At 55.0% G+C, this 27,795-nt stretch overlaps 4 protein-coding genes across 4 annotated transcripts; 1 reads left to right on the top strand and 3 right to left on the bottom strand.

Annotated features, from left to right (window-relative positions):
- Positions 1 to 669: 669 nt before the first annotated feature.
- On the bottom strand, positions 670 to 1,976 carry GCG54_00004800 (uncharacterized protein; the record flags this gene model as incomplete). Its single annotated transcript, XM_045404844.1, has 2 exons — positions 670 to 1,566; positions 1,629 to 1,976. 2 exons carry the CDS (start codon positions 1,974 to 1,976, stop codon positions 670 to 672), a joined length of 1,245 nt encoding a protein of 414 aa, XP_045262787.1.
- Positions 1,977 to 8,668: 6,692 nt separating this feature from the next.
- Positions 8,669 to 10,872, bottom strand: GCG54_00004799 (Histidine--tRNA ligase; the record flags this gene model as incomplete). The annotated part of the gene is made up of 6 exons (XM_045404843.1): positions 8,669 to 9,268; positions 9,322 to 9,376; positions 9,434 to 10,126; positions 10,183 to 10,340; positions 10,453 to 10,577; positions 10,650 to 10,872. The coding sequence occupies 6 exons, from the start codon at positions 10,870 to 10,872 to the stop codon at positions 8,669 to 8,671; spliced, it is 1,854 nt and encodes a 617-aa protein (XP_045262786.1).
- Positions 10,873 to 12,983: 2,111 nt separating this feature from the next.
- On the top strand, positions 12,984 to 17,310 carry GCG54_00004798 (ABC transporter BEA3; the record flags this gene model as incomplete). The annotated part of the gene is made up of 7 exons (XM_045404842.1): positions 12,984 to 13,248; positions 13,304 to 13,577; positions 13,655 to 14,036; positions 14,087 to 14,181; positions 14,237 to 14,957; positions 15,018 to 17,231; positions 17,284 to 17,310. 7 exons carry the CDS (start codon positions 12,984 to 12,986, stop codon positions 17,308 to 17,310), a joined length of 3,978 nt encoding a protein of 1,325 aa, XP_045262785.1.
- Positions 17,311 to 17,648: 338 nt separating this feature from the next.
- Positions 17,649 to 25,242, bottom strand: GCG54_00004797 (uncharacterized protein; the record flags this gene model as incomplete). Its single annotated transcript, XM_045404841.1, has 5 exons — positions 17,649 to 18,572; positions 18,627 to 18,843; positions 22,277 to 23,317; positions 23,368 to 23,492; positions 23,548 to 25,242. The coding sequence occupies 5 exons, from the start codon at positions 25,240 to 25,242 to the stop codon at positions 17,649 to 17,651; spliced, it is 4,002 nt and encodes a 1,333-aa protein (XP_045262784.1).
- Between the last annotated feature and the right edge of the window lie 2,553 nt (positions 25,243 to 27,795).

Genomic DNA, 27,795 nt, shown 5'->3' with positions numbered 1-27,795 from the left:
CTGACCGTGAGTCCAAGCTCGAGCTTTTGGACGACACTCGCACGTTCCGGGTAGCTCAGTCATCGAAATGATACTTCATATGATTACGAGGGGGACAGCGAGATGTTCAAGATTAACTGTGCAAGTTGGCATTGCTAGCTACTGCTTGAAGACAGAGGAACCCATTTTCGGGCCCAACTCTGGTGACTACCTAGTAAAATATGGTGGTTGGTTGATCGTAACAAGTCGTCGGAATGGTTGTTTGTACAAGGATATCTGGAAGATAAAACAGAATATAGGGAAAACAACATCGAGCTGTTGAGAGGGAAGCAGCAATTCTAGCCACAGCGCCGGATCCTTGCCTGCCTATACAATGCAACGTACGCCAGAGTAAAAAAAGACAAAACACCGGTAGAGATGAAGGAGAAGAAAAGAATGTTGTTCCTCCGCCCATTTTTGGTTTTCCTTTTTTTGTTAGCCGCCGTCCCTCCGGAAACCCGACTCCTTCCTAGATGCTTTTTTGAGGGTGAGACCTGGATGGATGATGTATCGCTCGAAAATAGAATTATGGTACAGTGGAGAAAATAATCAATAGATATTGGAAAAAAGATCGGATGGTGGTGGTATCATTTGGACAGAAATGGAAAGCATTGCATGACGTGGAAAGGTAAAAAGACTGAGAGTGGTTCTTCATTCCAGCTCGGCGAGGGCGCTCTCGCGCAGCGCCTCGTAGCGGCCGACGTCGAAGCGGCGGCGTTGCCAGTTGTTCTGGCGCAGCTTCTCGATGCGGGCCTTGATGTCCAGGCTGCGCAGCTCGTCGTTGAGTTCAGGGGTGGCGGCCCTGACGGGCAATGAAGAGGGGGGGGCAGCGTCCTGGGGCGGCGGGGCGGCGAGCTGCTCCTCGACGCCGGCGATGTGGATCGAGATCTGGGAGCGCAGGCTGGAGAGGAGGCCGCAGTAGCGGTGGACGGAGCGCTCGCGCAGGAAGTCGAAGGCGTCGCAGTCCTCGGTCAGGGGCTCCGGCGTCGGGGGCTTGGGGAACTCCTCGTCGGGCTGCTGCTGCTGCTGGTGCTGCTGCTCGTCGGCGGGCTCGGGCTCCTCGGGGAGGACGGGGAGGTAGCGCGGCTCGGGCTCCATGGGCGCGGAGAGGAAGTCGTCGAAGCCGAGGGTGGGCGAGTCCGGGCGGATCATGGGCTCCTCGGGGAAGTCGAGGAAGGTGACGCGCTTCTTTTGCGGGGGCGTCGTGGCTTGGGAGAGCTTGTTGACAGCGTCTTCGACGGAGCAGACGGAGGGCGTGGGCGAGGAGAAGGCGGTCGAGTTCGTCCACGTGCGGGAGGAAGCGCGGGAGGAGATGGAGCTGGAGGGGGAGTGCATGCTGGAGGTTGCTGCCGAGGACGGGCGAGAAGAGCGGGACATGGTCTCGTCGGCGGCCCTGGAGAGGTCGGAGGCCTTGGTGTAGTGCTCGCGGGCCTGCTGGAGAAGCCTCGTCTTGTAAGGCGAGGTGCCGCCCAGGGGACGGGAGAGCATCTCGAAGGAGCTGGCGGCGTAGAAGTGCAGGTAGATGAGATACGCAGGCTCAATGTTGCCCTGGCGGCATAGTTAGCGGGACTGATCGGCATCTCATGTTCAGACGAATGTTTGTCACTTACGGTGTCCTTGAGGTTGTCGAGAATCTCACAGCATCGCATCGAGCACGGGCGGTACTTGCGGTTGAGATACTGTCTCTTGACGTCGGAGACGGCTTTGCTCCACTCGGCAGATGTGTACGGCAGGACCGGGAGGGACACCGGCGCCAGTGACAGTGACCGCCTTGACATGCGCGACTTCGGGGGTCCAACAGAGCTCAGCATCGTGCTTGGTGTTGTTGCCGTGGGCTGTGGCGTGGGGGCGCTCGACGGAGTTGTGCTGCTTAGGATGGTGTTGTTCGCGGGGAAGATAACGCTGCCTCGGGAGCCGGCAGCAACAGGCTTGAGGAGCAAAGGTATTAAACCGCCCATCGTGATCGATATAATTAGAATGTGTGTTTGCTGAAAAAGAGTTTTTTTGTTTTCCTTCTCTCTGCCGGCTGCTGAACTTTCAGGAGAACAGGCTTAACTCAGCTCGCCACCTTTTCGTCCGATGTGAGACTGGGCCAATTGTAGTACCGGCCTCGTAGACTTTCGTCGCCGTCCAAGTTCGATAGCGTTGAACCGACGTTGATATAACCCAATGGCAGGTAGCCGCGTTGTTAGACGAGGTTGATAGTGTTAGTGTCACTTGTCGTCCAAAAGGGTCAAACTATCGAGACAGCCGAGGTGGAAGGATCCTCCAGAGTTGAGAGCGAGGGATCGCGAGCGGCGCGATGACCTCCGGTTAATAGGTAGCTGAAATGGAGGAGTCCAGGCCTTATCGAAGGACGATGACTCGCTTTTCGGTGTAAGTGGGTAAGTGCCCCCCAAAATGCGTAACGGGTGGTGTACCGGGACTCGGGAACAGTCTCAAGTCGTCTGAACTTTTGCCAAAGGTCGCGTGCGGGATGCTTGGTCTATGCACCGAGAATGATCTCCCGCTGGGGTTTGCGTCAGGAGTCCTTCGAGAGTGGTACTGAGTTTATTAGACGGGCTGGGTTTTGGAGGTGTTTCCAACGTCAGGGTCTTTCGCGGGAGAACGACAGCTTGGTGGTGGTGCGTGTTGAGTGTGGTTTGGTAGCTTATTAGGATGAACTTGGGAAACAATGACGTGACTAGGTAGCAGAAGCCGGATTTGCGGTGGCACGACAGAGGACTCGAAGATGGAGAGAGAGAGATAGAGAGAGGCTGTGTGAGGCTGGCTGAATGACGAAGAGACAGAAGCAGGGCAAAGCTGATTTGACTCTTTGAGAGCTGAGGTCTGGACGTAGGGATTGTCTGGTTACGCGGTGGAGTGAGAGTGGTGGCGGCTGAGAACCGAGACAGGCGGACGCAGGAGGTGAGACCCGGGCGGGACGGGGATGCTCTCTGCTCTCTGTATTATGACGACGGAAGACACACCGAACAGACCGAGGAAAGGAAGCGGCGGCGACGTGGCAGGCTGGGTGTGATTAAGCCTTGATGTAGTGAGTGTGGGTGTGAGTGAGAGTGTTGACTGTTGTGTATGGCACCGTGGGTTTGCGGCTACGATGGCGGAGCGGATACAACAACGGGCCCGAGACGATGCGAGAAACACAAGAAGAAACGACACACGAGGTTGGGGAACAGACGAAAGAAGCTCTCAGGAACATACCCGGAGGGTACCTCGTTGGGGGGAGGGCGGTATTCAAGTAGAGGTCAGGGGGGGAGATTATTCTCGGCCCTGAGATGAGCTCGAGCTTTGGTCGAGTTTGCCCAGTGGCCCGGTAGCATGTTTGCGCATCGACAACGGACTAGGGAGAAAAGGGGAACAAGCTTCAGGCGTGGCCATTGGCCTTGCGCAAGGAGATTTTTTCTCTCCCACGTATTGTGCAGTGTTGGATGCATGCTGCTCTGATTGAGTGATTGACCAGGACCTGCATATGTCGTCTCCATTTCGCGTGTGTTCCCCTGGCACCCGGACGGCGGCGCCAGATTGTCGACCCTTGCGTTAGCCTTGGCCCTGGGCTTGTCGTCGTTGGTGGCTATCCACCATGAATGCGCATGCCGTCCACCTTGCCTGCTATGAATACATCCATTACATATGAGGGTAGCATCGGCGTGCGTGTTGTGTGCGTGTACTCTTCGCTGTTGGGCGTACCTGGCTACGGACGCGTAGTGTCGTGCTGGCACGCATACTATGCAGAGGAGGCAATGTTGGCAAAGAGACTAGGAGAGCAGGGAATGGTTCCCCTAGGAAGGCTAAGGAAGTGCTAGGAAGGCCCTTACTCCCAAGGTGCTCTCGTCGTGCGTGCGGCCCCAGAATGAGGGCAACTCGTGGGCGAGTGGCTCCGTGGTGGTCGAGTTCGCGGCAACGGCCCTAGTCCTGAACGGTGCAAAGCGGACGGGTCAGAGAGGGTCCAAGCCAACGCGGATGGGCGGGCGGTGCTTTGGTGCTGGGACTATTGCAACCCGAGAACACGATACCCAAGCAGGGATGGAGAGTCAGGTTTTTTGGGAAATGGAGGGGAAGTGGGAAGAGACGCGGCGCGATTTGCGGTGCCGTTGTGGATGCACGGGACGGACGGAGATGATTCGCGCGCTGTCAATTTTCAGTTGATAACTTGATCTCTTGTCATTTGCAAGAGGGATGATGCATCCTGAAGCAATCGCAGCCACACGGCACACCAACTGGTGGGTTATGCCCTTGGGGGTGAAGGAAGAGAATGATGCAAAACCGTTCCTAGACATGAAACCCTTGCTGGAAAGGGAACGGAAGACACGTCTGGAAGCCAACGACTGTCCGTGGAAGCAGCACGAGAAGAAAAAGAAAGTGAGGATGAAAAAGGCCTGGGCCGTTTGACAGATAAGACGGGCCGGCAAACGGATATGACTGTCGACAACGGACCGGCAGCGGGACTGGCAGCTCTTGCTCTTGTCACGCACGTGTGTTGCGGTGTTGCGGTGTTGCGGATTGCTCTGTCCGCAACAACTCGCAATGGATGGAACCTGGAAGGGAGGTGCTGTCCGGAAGCCAGCACCCGGCTACCTACCGAACGACAGGCCAATTCCACCCCTGCATCGGATCTCCATGACGGTTCCCTTCCTCGGGCGACCTTCACTTTCCAACACCGCGTCTCCCACTCTCCCAACTTCCCAAGAAGGGCCAGCCTCCTCCAGAGACTCGATTTCTCGAAGAAAACCCCCTGCTGCCGGGCCTTCTCGAAATCTCGCCAGGCCCGCCTGCCTCGTTCTCCTCATTCCCACAGCCACCGCATCGTGTTTTGTCCCTGGAGGGCCATGGGTCAAAAATTGGCCCTTGCAGAACGTTGCCCATTTCCCACCACCACGCAAGGGTCATGACACGGAATGACAGCTTTCCCAACCCACTCGCACCAATTGGCAATCACAGCTGCTTGTCTACCTTCCTGAAGTTCCTGCATCTCCCAGGCCACACCTGAGGACCCTTGCCCGCAGGCCCGACGGTTCCTTCGACTTGGGACGTTCGACCTGGCACCTGGCTACCTGGCTACAGCCTCTTAGCTCGCGATCTCCTCCCTACCTTCCCCTCTCATCACATCACCCAGTCAGTAATCAATCACACCGGGGGACCGGATTCGCGCGCAATCTTTTGGTACGGAACGGCATTGGACCATGAGCATCGAGACCAGGCTGGCGAGCCCTGCTGCTGCCCACTGTGCCCAGCTCTGCATGAAAAACGCTGCCCCAGTGACCACAGTCGTCTCCGCTTGAGAGATATAACACACAGCAGACAAACTTCCTGACAGCTCCCGCCGCCCCGTATGCCATCTTCTCCACGCCCAGTCACATGGTAACCTCGATATGCATATCGCTATTCACTTATCGGCAAGCGGATAACCCTCATCTCTAGCTTCAAGCAAAGACTCGCAAACAGCCCCGAGGAAAACAGCGCTGGGGGCCCGACGCCGACGCCGAGGCTTCGTCGGAGAAGATTCCATGGAACACCTGCCACACGAATCTGAATTTCCACAACGCACAAAAAAAGAAGTGACAGCGCAACCTTGCTTCATCCGCTGTCTCTGGTGCCGGGACTTGGGCGAGAAAAAGCAAGCAAACGGGTAAAATCGCACGAGGCCCCGTTTGGAACAAGCAAGCGGACGTTGGTTCACTCCCACCGGACCGCAAACCAACCACCGTGCTGTGCCTCTCGCCTCGCGCAACCAGAGACACACATACATCCACATGCTGCAGAGCACTCGGTCGTGTTCGAGCCTCTGCCTCGGGACCCCCTGTCAACCCATCACCTCTCCCACTGCCTGCCGTCCGGAACACGCACAATCAACGCTCGTAGCTTCGCACCTCAGACAAATAAACAAAACGCCAGTCGGGCAAGGAAGGGGGTGTGTGTCTGAGAGCCGCCAAACCTATCCGAAGGGTGACCAAAAGACGGCCTCTGCGTTCGGTTCCTTCCCACGCTTCACCTCACGGACTCCGGATCATCGAAAACGGACTGAAACGAAACATCCCACACCAAAGGGCGACGCCGTCAACCTGTAAGCTTCTTCCGCACAGATCTCCAGACAGCAAGAAAACTCCAGACGGCATGCACCTCACAGCCTCCAATCACTCAAGTCACAGTCGCACTCAGCTGCACTTCAGCTGCACTCCCGAGGTCTGTGCCCCGCGTACCTGCTTTTCCTTTCGCACTAAGCTTCCTCACCGCAAGCCAGACCTGAGTTCTTCGAGAAGCTTGGCTCCGAAGAGCGAAAGCTTCGCACATCAGACGGCAGCCTCGAGTGCCTGAGACTGGCAGATACGTATTCGTGATGCATCATGTGCAGACGTCAGCAAGTCGTACCCTTAGACTGGACGCGAAATGACTGCGTCCAGAATGTCTGGGGCAAGATAGCAAGAGGCAGCAGCGTTGCGACAACGGACAAAATGAACTAACAGCAGACAACCCTAGAGAAGAAAGGCTCAGACCGCTTGTTGATGCACCTAGGCTCGGTTCGCCGTGCAGTAGTAACCCACGGAAACCACCACATCACCCATCCTTCACCCATCAATCAGTCCATTCGTGCATCGTCGATCTACTCTTCAACTGCAAGGCTTTGCTATCGATCATTCCTGCTTTTGTGATGCGCTTGAACGAGGCTGGCAAATACCTGCCAACCCAAGCAATAGTTCCTGCTCTTATCCTCCCAATCCTGGCTCCAACACCCTGTCGCGGGGATCACGGGTTCAAGCCGGGAACGTTGCAACGGGCCCTCGTTGCTCTCCACAGATTTGCCTATCACCAGTGTTGGGGCCGGGATTTAGATGAGGGGTAAGAGAGAGACTCGAAAGAGAGAGGCAAGAGATGGCATGATGGCATTTCTTGCGCGATGCACACACACACACACACACACACACACACACACACACACACACACACACACACACACACACACACACACACACACACACACACACACACACACACACACACACAGCTGGACCAACAACCTAATCTCTGATGATCTCAATCTCTACCACCTCGGCCTCGGCGTGTTTCTTTTCTCGTCCTGCTAATCTCAGATCCTCATCGCCAACCAAGACGCGCGATCAGCTTTGCGGGTGAACGAACTAATTGTCTAAAAACGCGTACATCCAATCTCCCGCATCAAGTCCTGCTTCCTCTGGCTCTCAGACTCAATGGGCGACGAGAGGTGAGAAGAAACAGATAGCCTGAGCAAGCCGACGCTTCGTCGCGTCACGATCCCATTGGATTGGGGACTTGAGAGACTAGCGGCTCCTTGGTGCGACGACCAGAGCGTCGTTCCAGTGCTCCCCCCTCGTGTGCCTGACAATCCCGCCGTTGCGTTCGGAGCTAGACAGCTTGGGCTGGTGAAGTGAGAGGGAAATAGGGGACTTGTGTGTTGGTTGATTTGGGGCTGGCGTGCTTTTACTGGCACCATTGTCTCTCGTCGTTGTTACCGTTCCCTCCTTCCCTCCCCCCACGTGGTGGTCAAAGAAACTACAAACGCCACTGTTGACATGATGTGACGGTGATTAGACCAGGGTGCCGACAGCGACGGGCTTGAACCGTCGGACTCTCCCCCCCCCCNCCCCCCTTCCCCGTGCCGTCTTAGATGCGTGCCATCCGACGCGTTGACGTGAACTTGTCCGAGAGCATCGACGTTTTCCCCCTCACAAGCTGGACCACAGTGCGGTATAGAAGATGCTACCTGATCGAGGCAAGTCCCTCTTCGGGTCCTCGGCGATCTTCGCGGATCTTTTCTGGACGATTCACCTGAAGATGCTAAATGCTAGTCGCGGCCAGATAGAAAAGCTTGATAAGAGGTGGCCCCTCGCGGGTTCTCCTTCGCCTGGGTTGGATGCGCATGTGCGTGTTGATTGTCGGCGACCTCGACGCCGTGCCTTTGCAACACCAGCAAGGAACGAGAGAGCAGAGTCGAAACAGCGTTCCCACCCCGGACCGGGGCCGCGGGGTGGAAATGTCCATGATGGCGTAACGCTTCCAAGTCCGGAGCCGGTGGGTGGGTGAGTGTGTTTCGCAAGGCGATTTGTCCCGGACCCCCGTTCGATGTTACCGTGGGGTATTTCGTCGCTAGATCAGTTTCGCTAATGTTCTGGCCAGCATGGTGAGTATGAAGCGTGCACCAGACTACCATGCTAGAGTGGGAGAGCGGTATCGTGCATACAAGCGAGCTTCAAGTTGGCTGCCGATGTTTTCTGTTAGTTGAGAGTGTGTAGAGATAGGCCCCCTGGGTGTTAAAATCCTACCTTGATCAATGACCGGTTGAGCAACGAGATGTGCGTCCCAGAGGTGGCCTGGTTGACGGAGGCTATTTAGTATCTGCTGTTGCTTGGTTTGGGCGGAAGTTGTTCGAGGGACAGAATGAGACTGCCTAATGTCCCTATGTCTGCGTGGTTAAACTTCCTGTAAACTTTGTTGCCTTGGTTGATGACGATAATGTTGGATATAACAATAGAATAGACGAAGAAGACGACTTATTCACAACGCAAACCTTGGAAGCACAAGACGTTCAGTGTACTGGAAGACAGGAGTTCTGACAATGCTAGTCATCGGAGAGATTTCTATCTTATTTTACTTGCTAACTCGCTGATAATGCCATCATTTATGCGCTTGGTGCGGGCTTCTCTTCCGTTGATTCCGCCTCTGTGGGCTTCGTCTCCTCGGGCTTTGTCTGCTCTGTGACAGCTTCGGCCGGCTTCTCGACAGTAGTGCCAACCTCAGATGCCGAAGCACTCTTAACAGCCTCACCTTTTAGTCCTCCAACAACTCTCAGACCCTCAGCTCCCCGGGCGAGGTTGTCCAGCTCGCGCTTCCTCTGCAGGCGCTTCTGCACCTCGGGAACGAGCGCCGCCATGTCGACGAGCTCGCCATCCTTCTGGGGGTGGCCCTCAGGAAGACCCAACTCCTTGATCTTGACAACACCCTTCTGAACCTCCTCGTCTCCAAGGATGACGGCGAACGGCGTCGCGTTGGCCTCGGCGGCTTTGAACTGATTGGGCAACTTGGGCTTAACCTTGTAAAGGAACTCGGCCTTGATGCCAGCATCCCACAACTTGGAGCAAACTTCGAGGCGCTCCTTAATCAGACCGGCCTTGGAACCCAGAGACATGACGAAGACGTCCACGGTGCTTTGGGGGGCCTCGCTTTCGGCCTGCATGCGGGCCTTGGTAATGCTAAAGATTCTCTCGATGCCGAAGGAAACCTAAAACAATGTCAGTGGTCATGCAGTGTGCTTCTAGAACAAGACGTGCTTACTCCGACGCACGGAATCTGGGTCTTTCCAGAGAACATGCCCACGAGGTTGTCATAGCTGTCAAGCCGTTAGCTGCATGCTGCAAAACGCAAGGGAGAACCTTGAAAAACGTACCGACCGCCGGCAGCAACACTGCCAACACCGACGCTGGGATCATCTGAGCGATCTTCATCGTCCTTATCCTTGCTCTTGCTCTTCTTCTTGGGCTTGACTGTTGTGTCATCCGCGCCCGGCGTAGCGGCAGGGGCAGATCCTTCTGTGACGACCTCGTAGATAACACCCGTGTAGTAGTCAAGACCACGAGCCAGAGAGAGATCGAATGACACTCTGTCCAGAGCACCGAAAGCCTCGAGGTAGTTGAAGAGCATCTCCAAGTCGGACATGCCGGCCTTCATGGAGGCATTGGCAGACAGCTTGTCGTCGCGCTGCAGTTTCCTGAGCAGATCCTGCTTGCCCTTGAGGACAACCCACTCGCCAATCTTGTCGGCGACTTCTCCGTCAAGACCCTTCTCTTCAGTCATCTCCTTGCGCACATCCGCCCAAGGCAGCTTGTCGAGCTTGTCGACGGCGGAAGATATCGTTCTGATCTTGTCCTCGGGAACACCGCAGACCTCGAAAATACCGTCAAGAATCTTGCGGTGGTTGAGCTTGATGGTGTAGTTTCCGTTCCAGCCAAGGCCCTCAAAGACTTCGACGACAATGCGAATAATTTCGGCGTCGGGGAGCATCGAATCGTAGGTGCCAGCAATATCGAAATCGCACTGGTAGAATTCGCGCATGCGGCCCTTGTTCATGGCGGGTTGGTCACTGTTATGGATTAGCCTGTTGCTAATAGAACTGACCATAGCCTGGGTAGTTCGTACCGACGGTAGACCTTCGAGATGTGGTAGCGCTTGACGCTCTGAATGTCCTTGTTCATGGCGAGCCATCGTGCGAAGGGGACGGTCAAATCGTATCGCAGGGAGGTAATCTCGCCACCTTGATCGGCCAGGTCGTAGATGAGCTTCGAGTCTTCACCGTACTACTTTTGTTTAGTATCAAGATCGGCCCCGGGTGTTCGGAGGAAGTGGATCGCGGGGTTCGCATATACACTCCGTGGTGGGGGAGGGGAGTATGTGAAGGTTGGGTCGTACCTTGCCTGAAAGAATCTCCTTCAACTCGAAAACAGGGGTATCAAGCTCCATTCCACCGTGCTTCTGGAAGACATCCTTCAATTGCGAGAAGATCTTCTCGCGAATGATCATGTCCTTGCCGAACCCTTGAATCAACACAAAATATTAGTCCAGGTCGTACGATTGGCGGCGCAAAGGCGTCAGCGGTATCGACTAACAATCCTTGGTGCCCTTCGGGGTCTTGAGCTCAAACTTGGATTTGGGCGCCATGTCGGGCAATTGGTGGTCGTCGTTTTGGTAGACGGGGACGGACGAGGAAAAGTCGCGACGAATGGGGCGGCCCGCGGGCAAAAGAGGGGTTGAAAATGGACTTTTAGAAAGAAGAGTCAGTCGGCGAACCGGTCTGGCAGACCTCGAGAAAATTTGCAGCTGGATCTTCATTCACCTGGCTTTCTCGAGCGTTGCGCAAAAGGGGAACCGTCTTAAAGGGAAAGCGGCCCAGGGATCGTGTTGGTGACTCAATCGCAAGTTTTGGAGGGGCCGAATGACTTGCGACGAGTTTTGGGGGTTTGTGAGGTCAAAAATGCATGCAAGGCTGCAGTGGACTGGGATATGCCCACTTGTGGGTTGTCCAATGATGTGTCCTGCAAGTGATGGCAGATCCCTGTCAATCTGATAAGGCTGCAAGCAATCGGTCATTCTTCGGCAGGTGCCATGGTGGGGTGATTCTTCATCTGAACAAACCGCAGGAACTGTTCATCAAGTGCTGCGGTAAGGTACGTTTGGGACGGTGCGGAACTCCTGCTCTCATTCGTCGCAATGTTATTCTGAACTTGTACAATTGCTACTTTGTTCGTGGGGAAACGCATAGTTACGGCAATGAGACATCAATCAAACGGCAGGTTTGGTTTCCATCGACAGCGACGAGGTACGACGATATTCTTTTCGTAGATTATCGACTGAAGAAAGCTACAGCCGCATGCTGTAGTGGTTAAGGTTCAGCCCTGAACTCTCTAGTCCTCCAGTGAGTCCTACTAGGACTACTACAAGGGGTGGTGTCGGTACGAGTATTCGGGTGTGCCCACATTTGACCGTTTCTTGTCGGGATGAGTCGGTGTTCTTGAGCAGTCCGAACCCGACATAATAAGAACACCACGCGGTAAGATGGGGAACCGGACAGATTAAGCGGGGCCGCGTCTCGGTGTCTACCTATGGGGTTCGGGTTCAGGATGGCGCTCCCGAGCGGCTGGAATCGGAGTCGTTCAGTCGTCAACAATAAGACACATTTCATGCCAATACTGGACGCCCAGCAGGCAGATCAGGCAGCAGCAGTCAGATTCGTCACAGACCACGTGCAAGCTGATCCAAGATGATCGAGCACCGCCAGCGGCGGAGATGAGTCACTGAGGCACCAATTGTACGTGGTGTTATTCAATGACATGTGGCCACTTCAGCGTCCTTACATTGATTGCGGAAGAGGAACTGAGGTGCATGGCCATGGAGCATGGAGTGCGCACGGCCCGTAAAACTTCGAGCAACATGTTTTACGACGCTAAGGTGGATTTACGACGCTAAGCAGCTGCGAGACATGAGGCTTGTCTTCATCCCAGATAAACAAAGTAAACCTGCACCTGCCTGGAGCACTAGCGACATGTATTGTTGCAGTGAGATTCATCGCCGCTGGGAGTGGTGTGTTGGAAGCGCTGAACACAGGCTGAAATGACGCGGTTCAGGTTTGGTCGTAAGTCTGATTGCAGCCTCCAGACCTACTATTCGCATGATTGGTCTTGTAGATGCGAAGTCCGCAGGGCGTCTTCTTCATAGATCTGGAATCTGGTGAAGTCCGCTGCTCCGCTGCCCACGCCATGATGCAAAACTGGTGGGAGGCATGTAACGCTTCCATCCACGCGAGAAAGTCCCTACGTTGCGGAGGACGAAGGAGACTCCAATTAAACTCGGGCGAACCCCTAGCGCGAGGGCAGTCGGTGGCGTGTGCACCGCCCGTCCGTCCATTTGGGCCATTCCAGGACGGGTCAAATATGGGTCCGGCTGACTTCCAGGATCCCTCCACTACCGTTGGCCCCCGGCCGGCATCCCTACAGCGTTGCCATTTCAAGGCATCCTGATTGGCCTTAACCGCTTCGGGATGTTTTACGAGACGTGCAGTTTTACGAATTACGGCGGGAGACTGAGAATGAGAAGGAACGAATAATACTTGTAATGGACTCGTCGCCGCCAAGCCTGGCCGTCAAAAATCGAACATGAGTTCCGCGAAGTTGTGGTGTCATCTTTTCCCTACGACGTCTTGTTGTTTTTAATACTCCTCCCCTCGACCATCCTCGCATCCCAGGTCTCGGCTGGTTCTCCCTTTACGCTTTTTGACCCTACCAGCCGATTGCTTTACGCGTATAGCTCGCTTTCACCCAATCAGCGAATTCTTCTTTCCTTCACCTTTCAACCATTGGCACACCGATCCTGGTTCTTTCCCTCCACTGACTTCTTCATCGTCGAAGAACATGTCACTTTGAATTTACCGACGAAGTCAGGCTAGCATGGAAGCTATCAACAAGGATACCGCCCAGCCGGACGGCATTCCGCCCGTGGTGGCTGTCGTGGACGAAAAGAAGGATTTCGACCAATCTGCCAAAAGCAACGATGCAGAACCAACGCCCGAACAGAAGGTCAGACCTGAGAGAGAACCTACTTTCAAAGACTACGCCCGCGTCTTCACATACGCCACGAAATGGGACATCTTGGCGTACATCGTCGGCGGCCTAGCTTCCATCGCCGCCGGAATCACGCTGCCTCTGATGAATAGTAAGATGGGCTTTCACCAACATCCTTTCGTCCTGGTTTCTAATACAGCACACAGTCATCTTTGGACAGCTTGTAAATGACTTCAATGCATTTTCAGCAGAAAATGAGGCCGCACGCAACGACTTCAGGAAGACCGCAGACCGCCAGGCGCTGTACTTATTCATTCTCTTCCTCGCCCGTTTCGCTCTCAACTATACCAACAAGTTCGCCTTTCGAATGATAGGAATCCGGTTGTCGTCTGCCATCCGCCTCCACTACCTCCAACGACTCTTTGGCCAAACAATTCACGTCCTTGACTCAATGCCACCAGGCATGGCCTCGAGCACCATGTTAGTGAGCCCCAATTCCCTGGGTAGTTGGGTGCTGTACCTGGAAAAGAAGAGCCAAGCTAATATAACTTCCATAGCACGTCCACTGCAAACACTCTTCAGATTGGTATATCCGAAAAGCTTGGAGTCTTCCTCGAGTTCAACGGAACCATCATTGCCGCCATCGTCATCGCATTTACCTATAACTGGGCTTTGACCCTGGTCACCGCCTCATGCATTTTGTTCATTCTCGTTGTTCTGGCAGCCCTTCTGCCTTTCATCATCAAGGGTCACTCTGAAATGACCAAGGCAGAGGGCAAGGCGTCTGCTGTTGCCAGTGAGGCGTTTTCCAGTATCCGGATGGTAACTGCGTGCGGTGCGGAAGATCGTATTGCTGCCCGTTATGCAGTTTTCGTTGAGCAAGCGAAACGGAAGGGCCAATTCACAGCCCCTTTACTGGCCCTCCAGTTTGGGCTTATTGTGCGTCAATCTCTTGTGTACAAGTCGAACTGAATGCTGACTCTATGTAGTTCTTTGCATTGTTCTCCGCGTTTGGCCTTGCATTTTGGTACGGCACTCATTCTTGGGTTGACGGCCGAGTCGATGGAGTAGGCGAAGTCATCATGTAAGTGCAATGTTTCAGAAGACGGTCACTCGTCTCGTGCTAACCTTCGAGGTAGTGTTCTTATGTCCGTCATGCTTGTCGTCATGTCTCTCGAGCGAATCAGCACCCCGTTGCTTGCTATCGGCAAGGCAATGGTAGCTGCATGCGAGTTCCTCAGTGTCATCGATGCTCCAGCCCCCATCACGGGAGAATTGAAAGAACCTCAAGTTTCGGCCAACGATGATATCGTCTTCGAAGACGTCACCTTCGCGTACCCGAGCAGACCCCACGTCAAAGTTCTGGATGGTCTAAACCTGACAATCGAGTCCGGCAAGGTCACAGCTATTGTCGGACCCTCTGGCTCGGGCAAGAGCACCATCGTGGGCCTTATTGAGCGATGGTACACGTTGCAGGACCAATACGTCATCGCCAAAACAATCGAGAAGGACAAGAAGAAGGAGGCTGAGAAGAAAAAGAACAAGAAGAAGGGCAAGGAAGACTCGGACGATGAAGAGAACAAGCCCGAAGCGGAGGAGGCAGGTCCGCACGTTGAACTCGCCGGTTCAATCTCCACCTCCGGACACGCTCTTGACGATATCGATGTTAAGTGGTGGCGTTCGCAGATCGGCTTGGTCCAGCAGGAACCCTTTCTGTTCAACGACACCATTTTCAACAACGTCGCCTATGGATTAATTGGCTCTCAGTGGGAACACGAGACCGAGGAAAAGAAGCGAGAACTTGTCAAGGAAGCTTGCCAGGAGTCTTTTGCCGACGAATTCATTGACCGTCTGCCAGATGTGAGTGCTTCTTGTTATTCGAACTTTTTTCTCAGGCCCTCCATGCTAACTTCAATGCAGGGATACGACACCCAAGTCGGCGACAGTGGCGCAAAGTTGTCCGGCGGCCAGCGTCAGCGTATTGCCATTGCCCGAAGCATCGTCAGAAAACCGAAAATTGTTATTCTGGACGAAGCTACCAGCGCCATCGACGTCCGAAGCGAGAGAATCGTCCAAGCTGCCCTCAATAAGATATCCCAGAATCGTACGACCATCACAATTGCTCACCGTCTATCTACCATCAAGCAAGCCAATCGAATCGTGGTTCTCAAGAAAGGACAGGTTGTTGAACAAGGCACACACGAGAGTCTTTTGGAAAATGACGAAGGCGTATACTATGGTCTCGTGCATGCTCAGCAACTTTCGCTCGGCGATCAAACGGAAGACAGCGACTCGGACAACAAGGAAGAGGACTTGGGAGCAATCCTCGACCGCGAAAAGAGCGCTGCGCGATCCGAGGCAGACAGCACACGGCAGAAGACGCAGGCTGTCAACCGCAACCTGTTCCAGAGCTTTGGAAGACTGCTCTATGAGCAGAGAAGTCGTTGGCTCCTCTGCATTCTGACTGTGGTTTTCGCGGGTTGTGCTGCAGCTGGCACTCCGTTGCAGGCATGGCTTTTCGCCAAAGTCATCGTCGTCTTTAATCCGGATAACGGCCCTGACAAGATCCGCAGCGACAGCAACTTTTGGTCGCTCATGTGGGTTATTTTGGCGATCGGAGTTGGTCTGTCTTACTTCTTCATGGGCTTCGTCGCGACCCATTTGGCTCATTTCATCTGTGCCACATATCGGCAGCAGTATTTCGAGGCGATCCTGTTCCAACGGACATCTTTCTACGACGAAGAGGAGAACGCACACGGCAGCTTGACAGCTCGAGTCGCTGGGGATCCAAAGCAGCTCGAAGAGCTTTTGGGTCTCAACATGGCGATGGTATACGTTGCAATCTTGAACATAGTCGGAGCCATCAGCATTGCGTTTGCTTTTGGTTGGAAATTGGCCCTGGTGGCACTATGCGTTACCATGCCGATCGGATTAACTGGAGGCTACTTTCGATTCAAGTACGAGATTGAATTCGACAAGATGAACGCCGCTGTCTTCGCGGAGAGTTCCAAGTTTGCCTCGGAATCTATCGGGGCATTCAGGACTGTTTCTGCCCTGACTTTGGAGGGCGTCACATGTACTCGCTACGAGAAGCTCCTCAAGGATCATGTCAGCCACGCTTTCCGAAAAGCGAGGTGGACCAGTGCTGTCTTCGGCTTCTCGGATTCGATTTCGATGGCTTGCCAAGCTCTCATCTTCTGGTATGGCAGTCGCTTGTTGGCATCCGGCGAATACAGCCCACAGAACTTCTTCGTTTGCTTCATGGCTGTGATCCAAGGAGCTGAAGCTGCCGGCCAAGGTCTCAGCTTCGGACCCAACGCGGCGCAAGTCACTGGAGCATCCAACCGCATCATCAACATGCGTGACTCGAGGAACAAGGACATTATCCCAGTGACCGAGCAGATCCCGGACACGGAAGGCGGCGTCCGAATCGAGTTGCAGAATGTCCACTTCAAGTACCCGACGCGAAATGTGTCGGTTTTCAAGGGACTCAACTTGACTATTGAGAAGGGGCAGTTTGCTGCGCTTGTTGGTGCCTCTGGATGTGGCAAGACGAGCATCATCTCTCTTATGGAACGCTTCTACGACGTCGAAAAGGGCGCCATTCTGTGCAACGGCAAAGACATCAAGGATATCAATGTCTACGAGTACCGCAAGAACCTGTCGTTGGTAGCCCAGGAGCCGACACTTTTCCAAGGAACAATCAGAGAGAACATCCTGCTAGGCGTGGATGAGAACTCCGTCACCGATGAGCGTCTACACCAGGTCTGCCGCGATGCTTCAATCCACGAGTTCATCGTATCCCTCCCAGAGGGTTACAACACGAACATTGGCAGCAAGGGTGTTTCGCTCTCCGGTGGCCAAAAGCAACGTGTCGCCATTGCCCGTGCACTGATCAGGAACCCGAATATCCTCCTTCTCGATGAAGCAACCAGCTCTCTGGACTCCGAGAGCGAAAAGAGCGTCCAGGCTGCGTTTGAACGGGCTGGAAAAGGACGTACCATGGTCGTTGTCGCACATCGCCTGGCGACTGTTCAAAATGCGGACATCATCTTCGTGCTTGGCGAGGGAAGACTGCTGGAGAAGGGCAGCCATTCGGAGCTGTTGAAGAAGAAGGGTGTTTACTGGCACATGGTAAGTTTACTACTCTCGAATCATCCAGAGTTTGTACTGACAAAATGCGTAGTGTCACAGCCAAGCGCTCGATCGCTAGAGTTGCGAAGTTGTTCACTCGGCGGATGAATATTAGGCGTTTGCGTGTTTGAGTATTTGATGTCAGGACAGAATACCCCTCGCTTCTCATGTAGACACTCTTTGTACTTTTCAAAAACCTCACGCATTAGATCAAGATCATCAAATAATATGCGGCAGAGTCGTATTGAAGCAGACTGCCACTAATACTGTTACTAATTCTGATTCGGAAATAACACCTGTCGATTGACGCCGCTTGAAGTAAATGCAACGTCAACGAATCCGCAGCCAAACAGCCGCCACCAAAATGCATCCCGTGTCTATCGTGTGCTCCATGCCTCTAGTTGGGTATCGTTAACTCTACGCCTGCAGCTTCATACCCCAGAACTCATCCAGCTCGCGCATGATGCAATCCTTCTTGGTCATAACAAAATCGTGCCCGCCAGGGAGGACCCTCCAGTGCACATTCTCCTCGCCGCCCAGCAGCGGCAGCCCGTCCTCGGCGTAATGCTCCGCGAAGATGACCTCGTCCGCCCGGCCGATCAAGACGGCCGTGGTGCCCTTCTTCCTCCTCCCCAGGGCGCGCCACGTGTCGTGCAGATCCGTCAGGATGCCGTGCTTGACGCAGCTCATGAACGCGGGGACCATGCCGCGGTGGTTCACGACCATCCAGGAGATGTACTGGCGCACGACCTGGTCGACGGGGAGGTCGCCGCCGTCAGGAGAGGACGCCTCGGCGGCGGCGATGTCGACAAGCTTCTCTGCCGGGTCGTCCTCGTCCTCAACAACGTTGGACCGCTTCGGCGCCAGGGGCTTCTTCAGCCTGCTCTCCGTGATGGAGGCGAGGATCCGGTCGGGGATGATGCCCGACTGGAACGTGAGCCGCGCCAGGTGTCCGAAGTTGGCCGCGCGGATGATGCCTGCGGGCGCGAGCAGGACGAGGCTCTGGACCATGTCGGGGAAGGCGGCGGCGAAGGCTGCGGCGACGGCGCCGCCGAGGGAGTAGCCGATGACCCTGATGGAGTTCTGGCCGGACCAGGCCAGTGGGGAGGAGGCGAGGGCGAGGAGGACCTGGGTGGTGTACAGCCGGGTGTCGTGGGGGAGGTCCCCGACGCCGTCAGAGAAGCCGCGGCCGAAGAGGTCGAAGAGCATGACGCGGCAGCCGCGGGCGACGAGGGCGTGGGCGATGAGGCCAAGGGTCATGCAGGATGTGCTGATGCCGTGGATGAGGATGACCTTGGGTCCGGTGGTTGAGCCCCATTCGTACACACGCATGCAACCGTACTTGAGGGTTCGTTAGTCTGCTTATCATCGCGGAGATATCGCAGAGAAACATACCGGCGTCTCCACGTCGCGGGCACCCGGGAAGTGGTCGGGGCGATAGTGAAGTCTCTTGATCTCCTCGCTCGTGAGCTCGGGGATCTTGGTCTTGAGAGGGCTGGGAATCGAGGAGCTCCATTTCACGTACAAGCCCAGGCGAGCGAGGGAGAGGAGGGAGATGGTCGCGACGACCGTCGTGGCGACGACGGCCACCGTGCGAGGCTCGACGGGCGAGCTGAGGAGGATGCGATCCATGGTGGTCGTGTTTTCTCTCCTTCTTCTTGGCAGCAGTTCTTGTTGATGAAGAGGCGAGATATGTTCACGACCTGATCGAGCTGCTCCGGATGACTCGGGCCGGGACGGGGGAAAGTGGGACGTGAAGGTCGAAGGCTCGGAGGCAGTTTGCACCCTTATCGCGACCCTCGCAAATTTCCTCCCTTGGGTCGTGAATCGTTACACACGCGCAGCGCAAGGCAGCGTACGCAGCACATTCAGGTGTAATCTGCCAAGCCGGTGAATGCAAACGCTGCGAAACCACCGGATGACGTTCTCCTCGGAGCGGCGTTGGTTCGCGTCCAACGACGGCATCAGCGGGCCTCTGGGTGGTGCGGCCGCCCAATGGAGGAGCTGGACATCTTGGAGGGTCCCTTCACTTCAGGGAGGCACCGAAATCCCTATCAGATGCCCCACGTGGCGGCGACTGGTGGATCGGCCTCTCCCGATGTCAAAAGTGGAGCACACTGCAGGATAAATACCGGGTGACAGGTAACGAACCGGTTCGGCAGGAACTGCCTGCCTTTGGGACGAACTTTTGTCTGTTTAAACTTCCAAGTATCCGGCCCCCAGGCTGCAACCTCAGATCGCGATGGCTTCACTTTTTGATTTTGAGAAGGGCTTGCCCGGTTTGATCTGCCCGCTTCCTTGCGCATTCCCCCGGCCGGTCGATGTCGCGTTTCGCCGGATCAAACATGGGCATTTCTGAAAAGAACATGAGACGCTTGCGCATTTTTGTTGGAGACTGGCCATGTCAGCAGTAAATCACAACGCACGCCTGTTCACAATGCAATGGATAGAGTGGCCGGATTTCCCGGAAACCACGGAAAATTCATCGCCGAGTACGTCGGATGTCACGGCTCTCTTAGCCTTTGACAACCCTAACCCTGAGCAATTGATGTAAGTCAGCGTCCGGACTGCCCGTGATTACTTTGCTGGATCCTCCCACCGGCATGAGCGACGCAGTGTGGTCTCAAGTTTCGTTCCTTGGTCTCAGCAGCATCGGAACAGCTCCCGACTACAACCTTTCTGAATCTCGGGGCATGCTCCGCGTTCCAAGGCACGATGCATCTGCGCGGGCGTACGGCTGCCACCGTTGCAGTGGACACCTTTGATATCATGGTGTTAGGATATGTCCCCTTGGCGATGGCGCTAAAAGTCCTATCCCTTTCACTTTCCTGGTTCCCTGACCATCATGTGAAAGAAACTGGGCGAGGCGAAGCACACGTGCAGCCCCGAAATTTGGACAATGGGTCCGATTCAGTCGAGACGACATAGGGTCTTGGCTCTGAATCAGTTGTAGTAGCCAGTCGTCTGTAGATTTTTTAGCACCCGGCTCCCACTCACTGACGCCACAAAGTTTGGGGGCGCCTTGGGTGATCCGGAAAAATAAAACTCACATAGATTATCCCGGCGCGAATCATGACACGCGACCCAAGAACAACGGCGATCTTCCAGAACTCCATGGATTTTTTTTCACGTCCTTGCGTCAGAGGTCTCAGGGGGTCCGGACAAGACGAACACATGCTGCATGAACAAAGATGATCAGCGCACATTTCCTACTTTCCAAGGCCGGAAGGACGACACCCGACCCGATCCCCCTATTCCTCTTTCCCACAGATCGCAGTCGGTCATCTGCGGGCATCAGACCTGTACTGCGGGCTGTAGATTTTTTTCTTTCTGAATCTGCCATGATTGGAAAGTTTCTCCCGCGAAGAAAAAAACTGGTTAGGAAAGTCTACGGTGGCCTTGGCAGTGGACACAATCTATGCGGACTTAATCATGTCCGCGGCCACCAATAGAGCATCGCGCGCGCGCGCAAGGACCGGCGGTAGATGGAATAAAGAATTGGCATCTGACATCACACACAGAGACAGAGCTGCAACCCCTTTTTCCTAGTTGTCGTTAAGCTCACAACCCTTTTCTAGAAACGGGAGGGGAGGAGAGGGTAGGGAATAGAGCTTACAGCTTAAAGACGGCCTATGATGCAATTTGAAACCCAGCTTCGGTTCGAGATGCCCTCTCAGCGCGCTTTTCTTGCCAAGCCGGAGAAATAGCTAGACTAGCGAAGGAGACCATATTGCGGTGTTTAAAAACAACAGCAAGAGTACAGCGTAGTAGTGTAAAACCAGCTACTAAAACCAGCTACAGGCATTGACCGCTTCGGTTTCGGGTTCTCTCCTCGTCGCGGCGGCCGTTGGGGGTTCGTCTGAGTGCAACTCCTGCCGCGCCGCGCCGGGGGGTTTTTAGAACAAAAAAAACTCAAAACTCAATTGCAAAACCTCTGGTCACCCAATGAGCATACAATCGCAGAGAGAGTTGAGAGAAATCCCCAATCTTCTTCCCCATTCTTCCCGACCCGATCCGATCCGATGGATGGGTTAACCCCCTCGGTCTCTGTCTCTCTCTCTGTGTGTCTCTGTCTCTGTGTCTCTACCTCTCTCGCTGTTTCATCAACCCGACAACGCCTAACTAATAGCACACATCCGATAAGAGCTATGATCCCGGGGAGGGGGGGAATATGACTCGCGGCATATGGGCAGCAACGAGCTGGGATCTCCTTTTTTTACGTAGGAGCACACGTGTTGGCAGGCGCGTTTTTTTTACTTAGTACAACACACACAGACACACATACCACCCACACCGTTAAGAGCCCTATAGGGCGAGTTGTTAGGGGAGGCGGTGCAAACAAGTTGCCCATCATAATGGAGCGTGTGGTTGTCTAAAGCCTGCCTTACTGCATTCTCTGTGCTGAGTATACGAGTGCCTTTACGCAGCGAACAAACAGGCAGGCCCCCTAAGCGGAGCAGTCCGCGTAGGCCCCTGCAGTACAGAGTTGGAAAGTCTGCCTTCGCTAACGTCGATGAACGGGGTCTTCCGTCTGAATCCATTCATATAGTTGGGATGCCCTTGGACTTCATATGCAGGTCTTTCGTGGGGCTAGTCCGAGCAGTTTCAAGGCCAACCAGACGAGTTCGGAGGGTCCGATTGACTTCTGCCTCATGCGGGTGCAGGTGCAGTATTGCGAGGTTTTTTTTGGTCTTTGGTAGGGGGCGAAAAGGCCCGTCTGAGCACTAAGCATAATGTTCAGAAGAAACTGAAAGTTGATGAAAGGGTTGAAACAACGTCACACATGTCAAAAGGGGGACCCTCCAATAGGAGCAGAGTATTCGGTCATGAAGTCGTCAATTGAGACTGATGCAACTCGATGGGTGAGCTTCTCATCACGAAGCACATAACCCTATCCAAATACGCCAAAGGATTGCTTTTTGGTACATGGGTATCCATCCATCCGCCCGCCCGCTCTAGACTCCGCCAATTGATGTAAACAGGAACAAGGTAAAAAGACAATAAGAAGTAGTTATGATATTCGTAAACAAGCAAGATGTCATGACATGCCAACAGCCCAAGCAGCGTGTCCCAGCTGCTTGATCAGAAGACAAAGATTCTCAACAATCGGCGGATGTGTGTCCGTCGAGTCTCTGAAGTTGGCCCGGAGGATCTCCTGGGCAATTTCCATGCAGGCCTTGGGGTCGTCGACCGAAGCCTCGGTTGCGCCCGCTCTGCTCATGGGTCCTAAAATTACTGGACGACCTTGGCTGAAGCCGATAAAGCGGTGTACAACGGTCGACTCTGTGCCGTCTAGGAAGACGTTCTCCTGTTCGTATCCGGTCTGTGGCGTCGGCTTGTTGCCCACCGCCTTGGTCACAACTCCGTACGTCCAAATCGCCAGAGACGCGTGGTGTACGGCTACAGCGTAAAAGTCCTTCAGATGGCCTGGAGGGAACATCTTGGCTTGGCGCAAGATCTGGCCGGCGTGCCACAGAGACTGGCGAGCTTCGGCGCTTTGCGACCACTCACGTAGGTCGCCAAAAACGCGACGAGCCTGGTCCTCGCCTTCCTTGCCCGAGAACAGCTGCAAGTCGTTCAGTGACAAGTGCAGATTCATCATCAGGAGGTGCAAAACCAAGCTCTCCTGTGTTGAAAGCATCTCGTGCCAGTCCGTGCTGACATGCAGGAAGCCCTGCAGGTCCTTGCAGAGCTCGGCATGTCTCGAGCGCAGCACCTCCTCCGAATGGCCCCCAGTGTTGTTCAGCCAAGTCCGGGTACGCAAGACGGAACAAAGCTGGAGGTACTCGAGAATAAGTGCCCAATAGCCATGCAGGTAAATGGAGATTGCAAATTGCAAATCAAGGCGTTGGCGGTTGGTCGCCAGGAGGTTGATATCCCGGAATAGGTCGCCGATCGATGGGGGCCGTTTGCTTTGCCCGGCAGTTTTTTCCAAGTAATGCATCTTCCATTCCGCTGCCGTTTTCGCAAACCACATCTCCTTGGCCTCCGGGAGGGGAAGAGTGAGCTCCGAGTACGACATCGACGGGTTGGTGAGGGTTGTCATGGAGGTCTGAGCGTCTCGCACAAAGCAGTGGAAAAGTAGTCTAAATATGTTAGTGCAAGGGTATCCCAGGTTGGAAACCAGCATGCTTACCTCTTCCACGACTCACGCTCGCACCAGGCCCGCCATTTCCTCTCCAAAACCTCGCCTTCATCGGACATATTGACTTCGACAAGGGGGTACGATGCTCGTTGGAACTTGCCCCGATACCTCATCATCTGTTGGCCCATTAGCAACCTTATCCTGGACGGAGAAGCCGAGAACATTGCTTACAGTGATTGGGATCATGAGGTGACACTCGGCGATCTCCATCTTGCGTCGGTTGCCACTCCAGAGACCAATGTCCTGGCCCAAGATCAACGTCTGGACCAGACCCAGGTTCTTGATCGTGGTGTTGGCATCCTCGAACCTTGCCGGAATGGTGACACGGACCGCCTCCTGGAGAGCGAACCCAAACTTGCGCAAGGTTTGCACGGGAGTAAGAGTAGCTCCAGCTGAAGCTGCGACCGCAAGCCACTCCGGCCATTGTGCGTTCATGGAAAACGAGCCGTGGTGAATCCATTGAGACGTTTGACAAAAGTGCGAAGCCAGGTAGATGTGAATCAGGCTGTCCATGACCTCGAGCGACGGGAACGAGGACGCGACTCGCGTCATGATCGCGTCGTTCTTGCAAGTCTGCAGGACGATGGCCAAGATCTGATCCCGGCCAGATTGGTCAAGCTTGTCCTTGACGATCCTCGGGTGCTTGCTGCGGCTCTGCTGGAAGGCTGCGCTGGTGGTGTCGCCCGACGGTACGGAAAAGTTGCCATGCTCGACATATCCAGAGTCCTTGTTGTTTGGCGCCCACTGCCACGGAGAGTCGGTCCAGACCTTGACGAGTGTTTGTCGCATCTGAACCAGGTCGACGGAGTCGTCGGTGCGCGGCGTAAAGCTCTGATTCGAGCCAGGGTTCATGTGATCCATGTTCCAGTGATCGAGGAGTCCAAAGTCCACCTCGTTCAGCTCCAGGTTCGAGTTGTCGCAAAAGTCAAGGACGGCGAGACCTTGCGCTTCGGCCATTCTCGAGGCTTCCATGCCCGGCTCGTAAATGACGTTCTGCAGAAAATCGGAAAAGGGCATAGCCATATCGACACCTTGTGCGCCGATCTCGTAATTGACGGGCATAGCATTCGGCATAGGTTCCATGCCGTTATCCGGGGTCGGCAATTGACCGCCTTCTGCCTTGATGTGCTGCCCCGAGGCAATTTGGCCGTTCATGTTCATTGGTAGACCGGCATGGTGCTGGGGAGGCTGCTGGTACGCGGCGGAGGGGCTGCTGTCGTATGCGGACTGGGACGGAGACGTGGCTAGCGAGCCAGGGGTGGAGGTTGTGGTGTTGTTGGGGTTTCCGGACAGGTGGAGGAGGTGCATGGCGGCTGCAGAGCCTGCTTCGGTTGAGGAGTACTCGCAGTTGAGGTTGCGATTGCGACAGCGGGTGCAAGGCTTCACCTCTTCGCACTTGACACGAGCGGTAGCGCAAGGCCGGCAGGCGTGGGATACGCGACCAGCACCAGGCGAGGTGTCGGTCCGGCGTCTCTTCTTGTTGGGGTCATTGTCGTTCTCGTGGTTAGTGACATGGCGCTTCAGAAGATCCTGGCGGGCGAATGCTTTGCCGCATATTTGACAGGCGAAACGCTTGCCGAGAGTGTGAGTCTGGATATGTCTGGCGAGATGCTCGGGGCGAGAATACCGTCGCTGGCAATGGGCACACTGATAAAGGCTGGCTGTCGCTGCGTGGCTCTGGTTGGCTGGGGCGGAAGTGGGATACGGAGGCTGCTGCTGCTGGTTTTGTTGGGCGGCCGGTCCAGGTGACGGCGAGACAGACTGTGAGGGAGCATTCGGATTTGGGGCGAAAGTTGGAGCTGAGACAACAATGGTAGCCGACGGTGATGGCCCCGAGGCCAACGGGAGATTGTTGGAGGAATTCATTCGGGGAATCAGCAACGCAAACTCGTTGCTCGTCGGTACCGGGAGGTCGGCTCTGCAGTTCGAGGGCACACCAGCAGCGGTAGCGGTGGTGGTGGTGGTGGTCTAGCAGAGGAAGATATTAAGGTAGTGACGTCGGAGCGGGTCCGGCTATTGGCCGCAATGTTGGCCAACGGCGCCGGACGGAGCGGGAGCGGTAAGAATACGCGGTTCGGGGGGGATGAGGACGGGAGTTGGGTGGCTGCCGTACGGGCGGAAGAGTCGGCAGCGAGATGACAAAGGGGGAAAAACAAAGTATTGCGGGAGCAGGAGAAAAAGTTCTGCTACCTGGCCTCAGGATGGACAGATCCAGATCCGATGTGGGAGGAAGTCGGGAGAGGAGATGGGAGGAAAATGAGAGAGAGCCCAGGGTAGCGAGCGCAGTGCAGTGCAGTGCAGTGCAAAGACAGCCCAGTACCGGTAGGTGCACAACAGCAGCGGCGCGAATCGGGCGGGCTGCAGCCAAGAACTGCAAGGCCAGAAGAGGACCTGATGTTCGGGGCGTGTGCGGTATGTGTGTAAGATAGCTGGTAGTCGGAGGCACCTTAAGGTAAAAGGTACGGGTGGGCTTGATCCCTTCTTTAGCTTAGGTTAGTTCAGCTACGTCTTTGGGCTAGTTGGTGGCTGCCAGTCTGATCTGGTCTGGGGAGGAGCTGTATGTGTATTGGACGGAGACCTTAAAGGCAAAGGTATGCCCGGGCAAGGTATGGCAAGGCAAGGCAGGTAGGTAGGGGGAGGTAGGGGAGGTGTTGTACCTTTAGGTAAGGCGTGGAAAGATATAGCGAGGCAAGGTGAGAGGCAAAAGTAACCGACCCTCGACTGGACAGGACCGGACTCGACTCGTGGCTCTCTGGCTCTCAGACTGGAACTGAAGACTGAGAGTTAAGGTATGTCAAAGACAGGTAAGGTATGTAAGGCAAGGTAATGTAATGTAAGGCAGATAGAGATGTAAGGTAGGTAGGTACCGTACCTTAAAGGTATGGGGAGCGTAGGGGAGGGACCGGGAAGAAAGAGAGGAACAATTAGGCGGGAAACCTTTCTCTAAAAAAAACAGGATACGTACTTTGAGATTGGGACTTGGGAAAATGCCCTGGGGGTGTGAAGATGGAGATGCAAGTGCGGACACTCAACGAGGCGCATGAGCAACGCAGACGTGGGTTTGACGGCGGCACTGGCACTATGCGAGGGTCCAAGGTCCCAGGTAAGGCAAGTTGCCAGACGAGAGAAAAGTAGCTGCGGCTCGAAGCGGGACCAGAAAAGGCAAAAAGGCCATAGAAACAAAACAGAGAGCAACTTGGAAACCTGGAGAGGGTGGTGAGGTGCCGCGTCAGGCAAATCACGGTACTCTGGGTATTATTCTCAGCGCCACATCAAAGTACGTCGACCGCCGGTGGTGAGTATATTGCCATGACGGCCAAACAGCGTCTTTCTGCGAGGGCCGCCCCTACATGCGCTACTAAGCCGCCCGGCGCACGGCGCAAGAGAGACCACAGGACAGCGATCGGGGGTGGCCTCGTCATCCTCTGCCCGGCGCTGCTCCTCAAAAGGGTAAGGCTCAAGCTGCCAGAGCTTCGAAACCCAAAACTCGGTCGTTGGTTGCATTTGGTGGAACGACCAGGTCTGGAGTTATGCAGGGCGACTGGAGAATGGGACCCAGATCCCGGCGAGGCGTCGCAAGGATCCTTCAACGGCCGAGCACTGAGACGACGTCGACGTCGCGGCTTTTCCGCATCGCATCGTTGGACTGGCTGGCTGCTGTTTCTTGTGTGTCTTCTTTCTTCATCTTCATCTTGATTTGCACGCGCACGCGCACGGTCACGATCCGATGAATCTGTCCTTGCCCCCCCCNTGCTCTTCCGATCCCCCGGTGCCAGTGAACTTCAGCCCGTCGGTCAATAGGCAGGGTCCAGCATATATGGACAGCGTGTGTACGTGCCTGGACCTGAACTTCAGCACACCACCTGTCGATCTTGACGCACTTGTGAGGCTGAAAGGGCCGACGACAATCCTCGTCATCATCACCATCACCATCAGACGACCCGGCAGCTCGTAGCGCAGCTCGCTTGATGACAGCTCAGGACAGGACCCGAGGCAGGTCCCCCGAAGCTCAAGGCTCGACGCTCGATCGCCATGTCGACAAGAGTCCGGACAGGTCAGGAATCCGAAGTGTTAATCGCTGCCCGTGTGGAGGACGAATGCATGCACCTCACTCAGTATCCATCCATATTGGAGCAAATCGGATAATCTGCAAATCGCCCGAAGCGGCAGGCACCCTTGACTCTTCAACCTTGACCACTATCCGTAGACCTCCGTAGACCAGCCATGTCCCATGGAAGGCGTGGAGGCCGGCCGCTTAGTGATGCCCGCCCCGTGGACGAAACCTGAAGGTCCCTCCAATGGTGTTTGAGCGGCTGTAGCCAAGTCGAGCCAGTCTTGGGGCCGCTGCCGCCGGTTGTCAACTCTAACCCATCTCAAGGTCCATGGTCGATGCGATGGTCTGTCTCTTGTTGCTGGAAT

This window comes from Colletotrichum gloeosporioides, assembly GCF_011800055.1.
Source record: "Colletotrichum gloeosporioides strain Lc1 chromosome Unknown consensus_54, whole genome shotgun sequence".
NCBI lineage: Eukaryota > Fungi > Ascomycota > Sordariomycetes > Glomerellales > Glomerellaceae > Colletotrichum > Colletotrichum gloeosporioides.
Note: the sequence above shows the minus strand (reverse complement) of the source record. Positions and strands in the feature narration are given on the sequence as shown.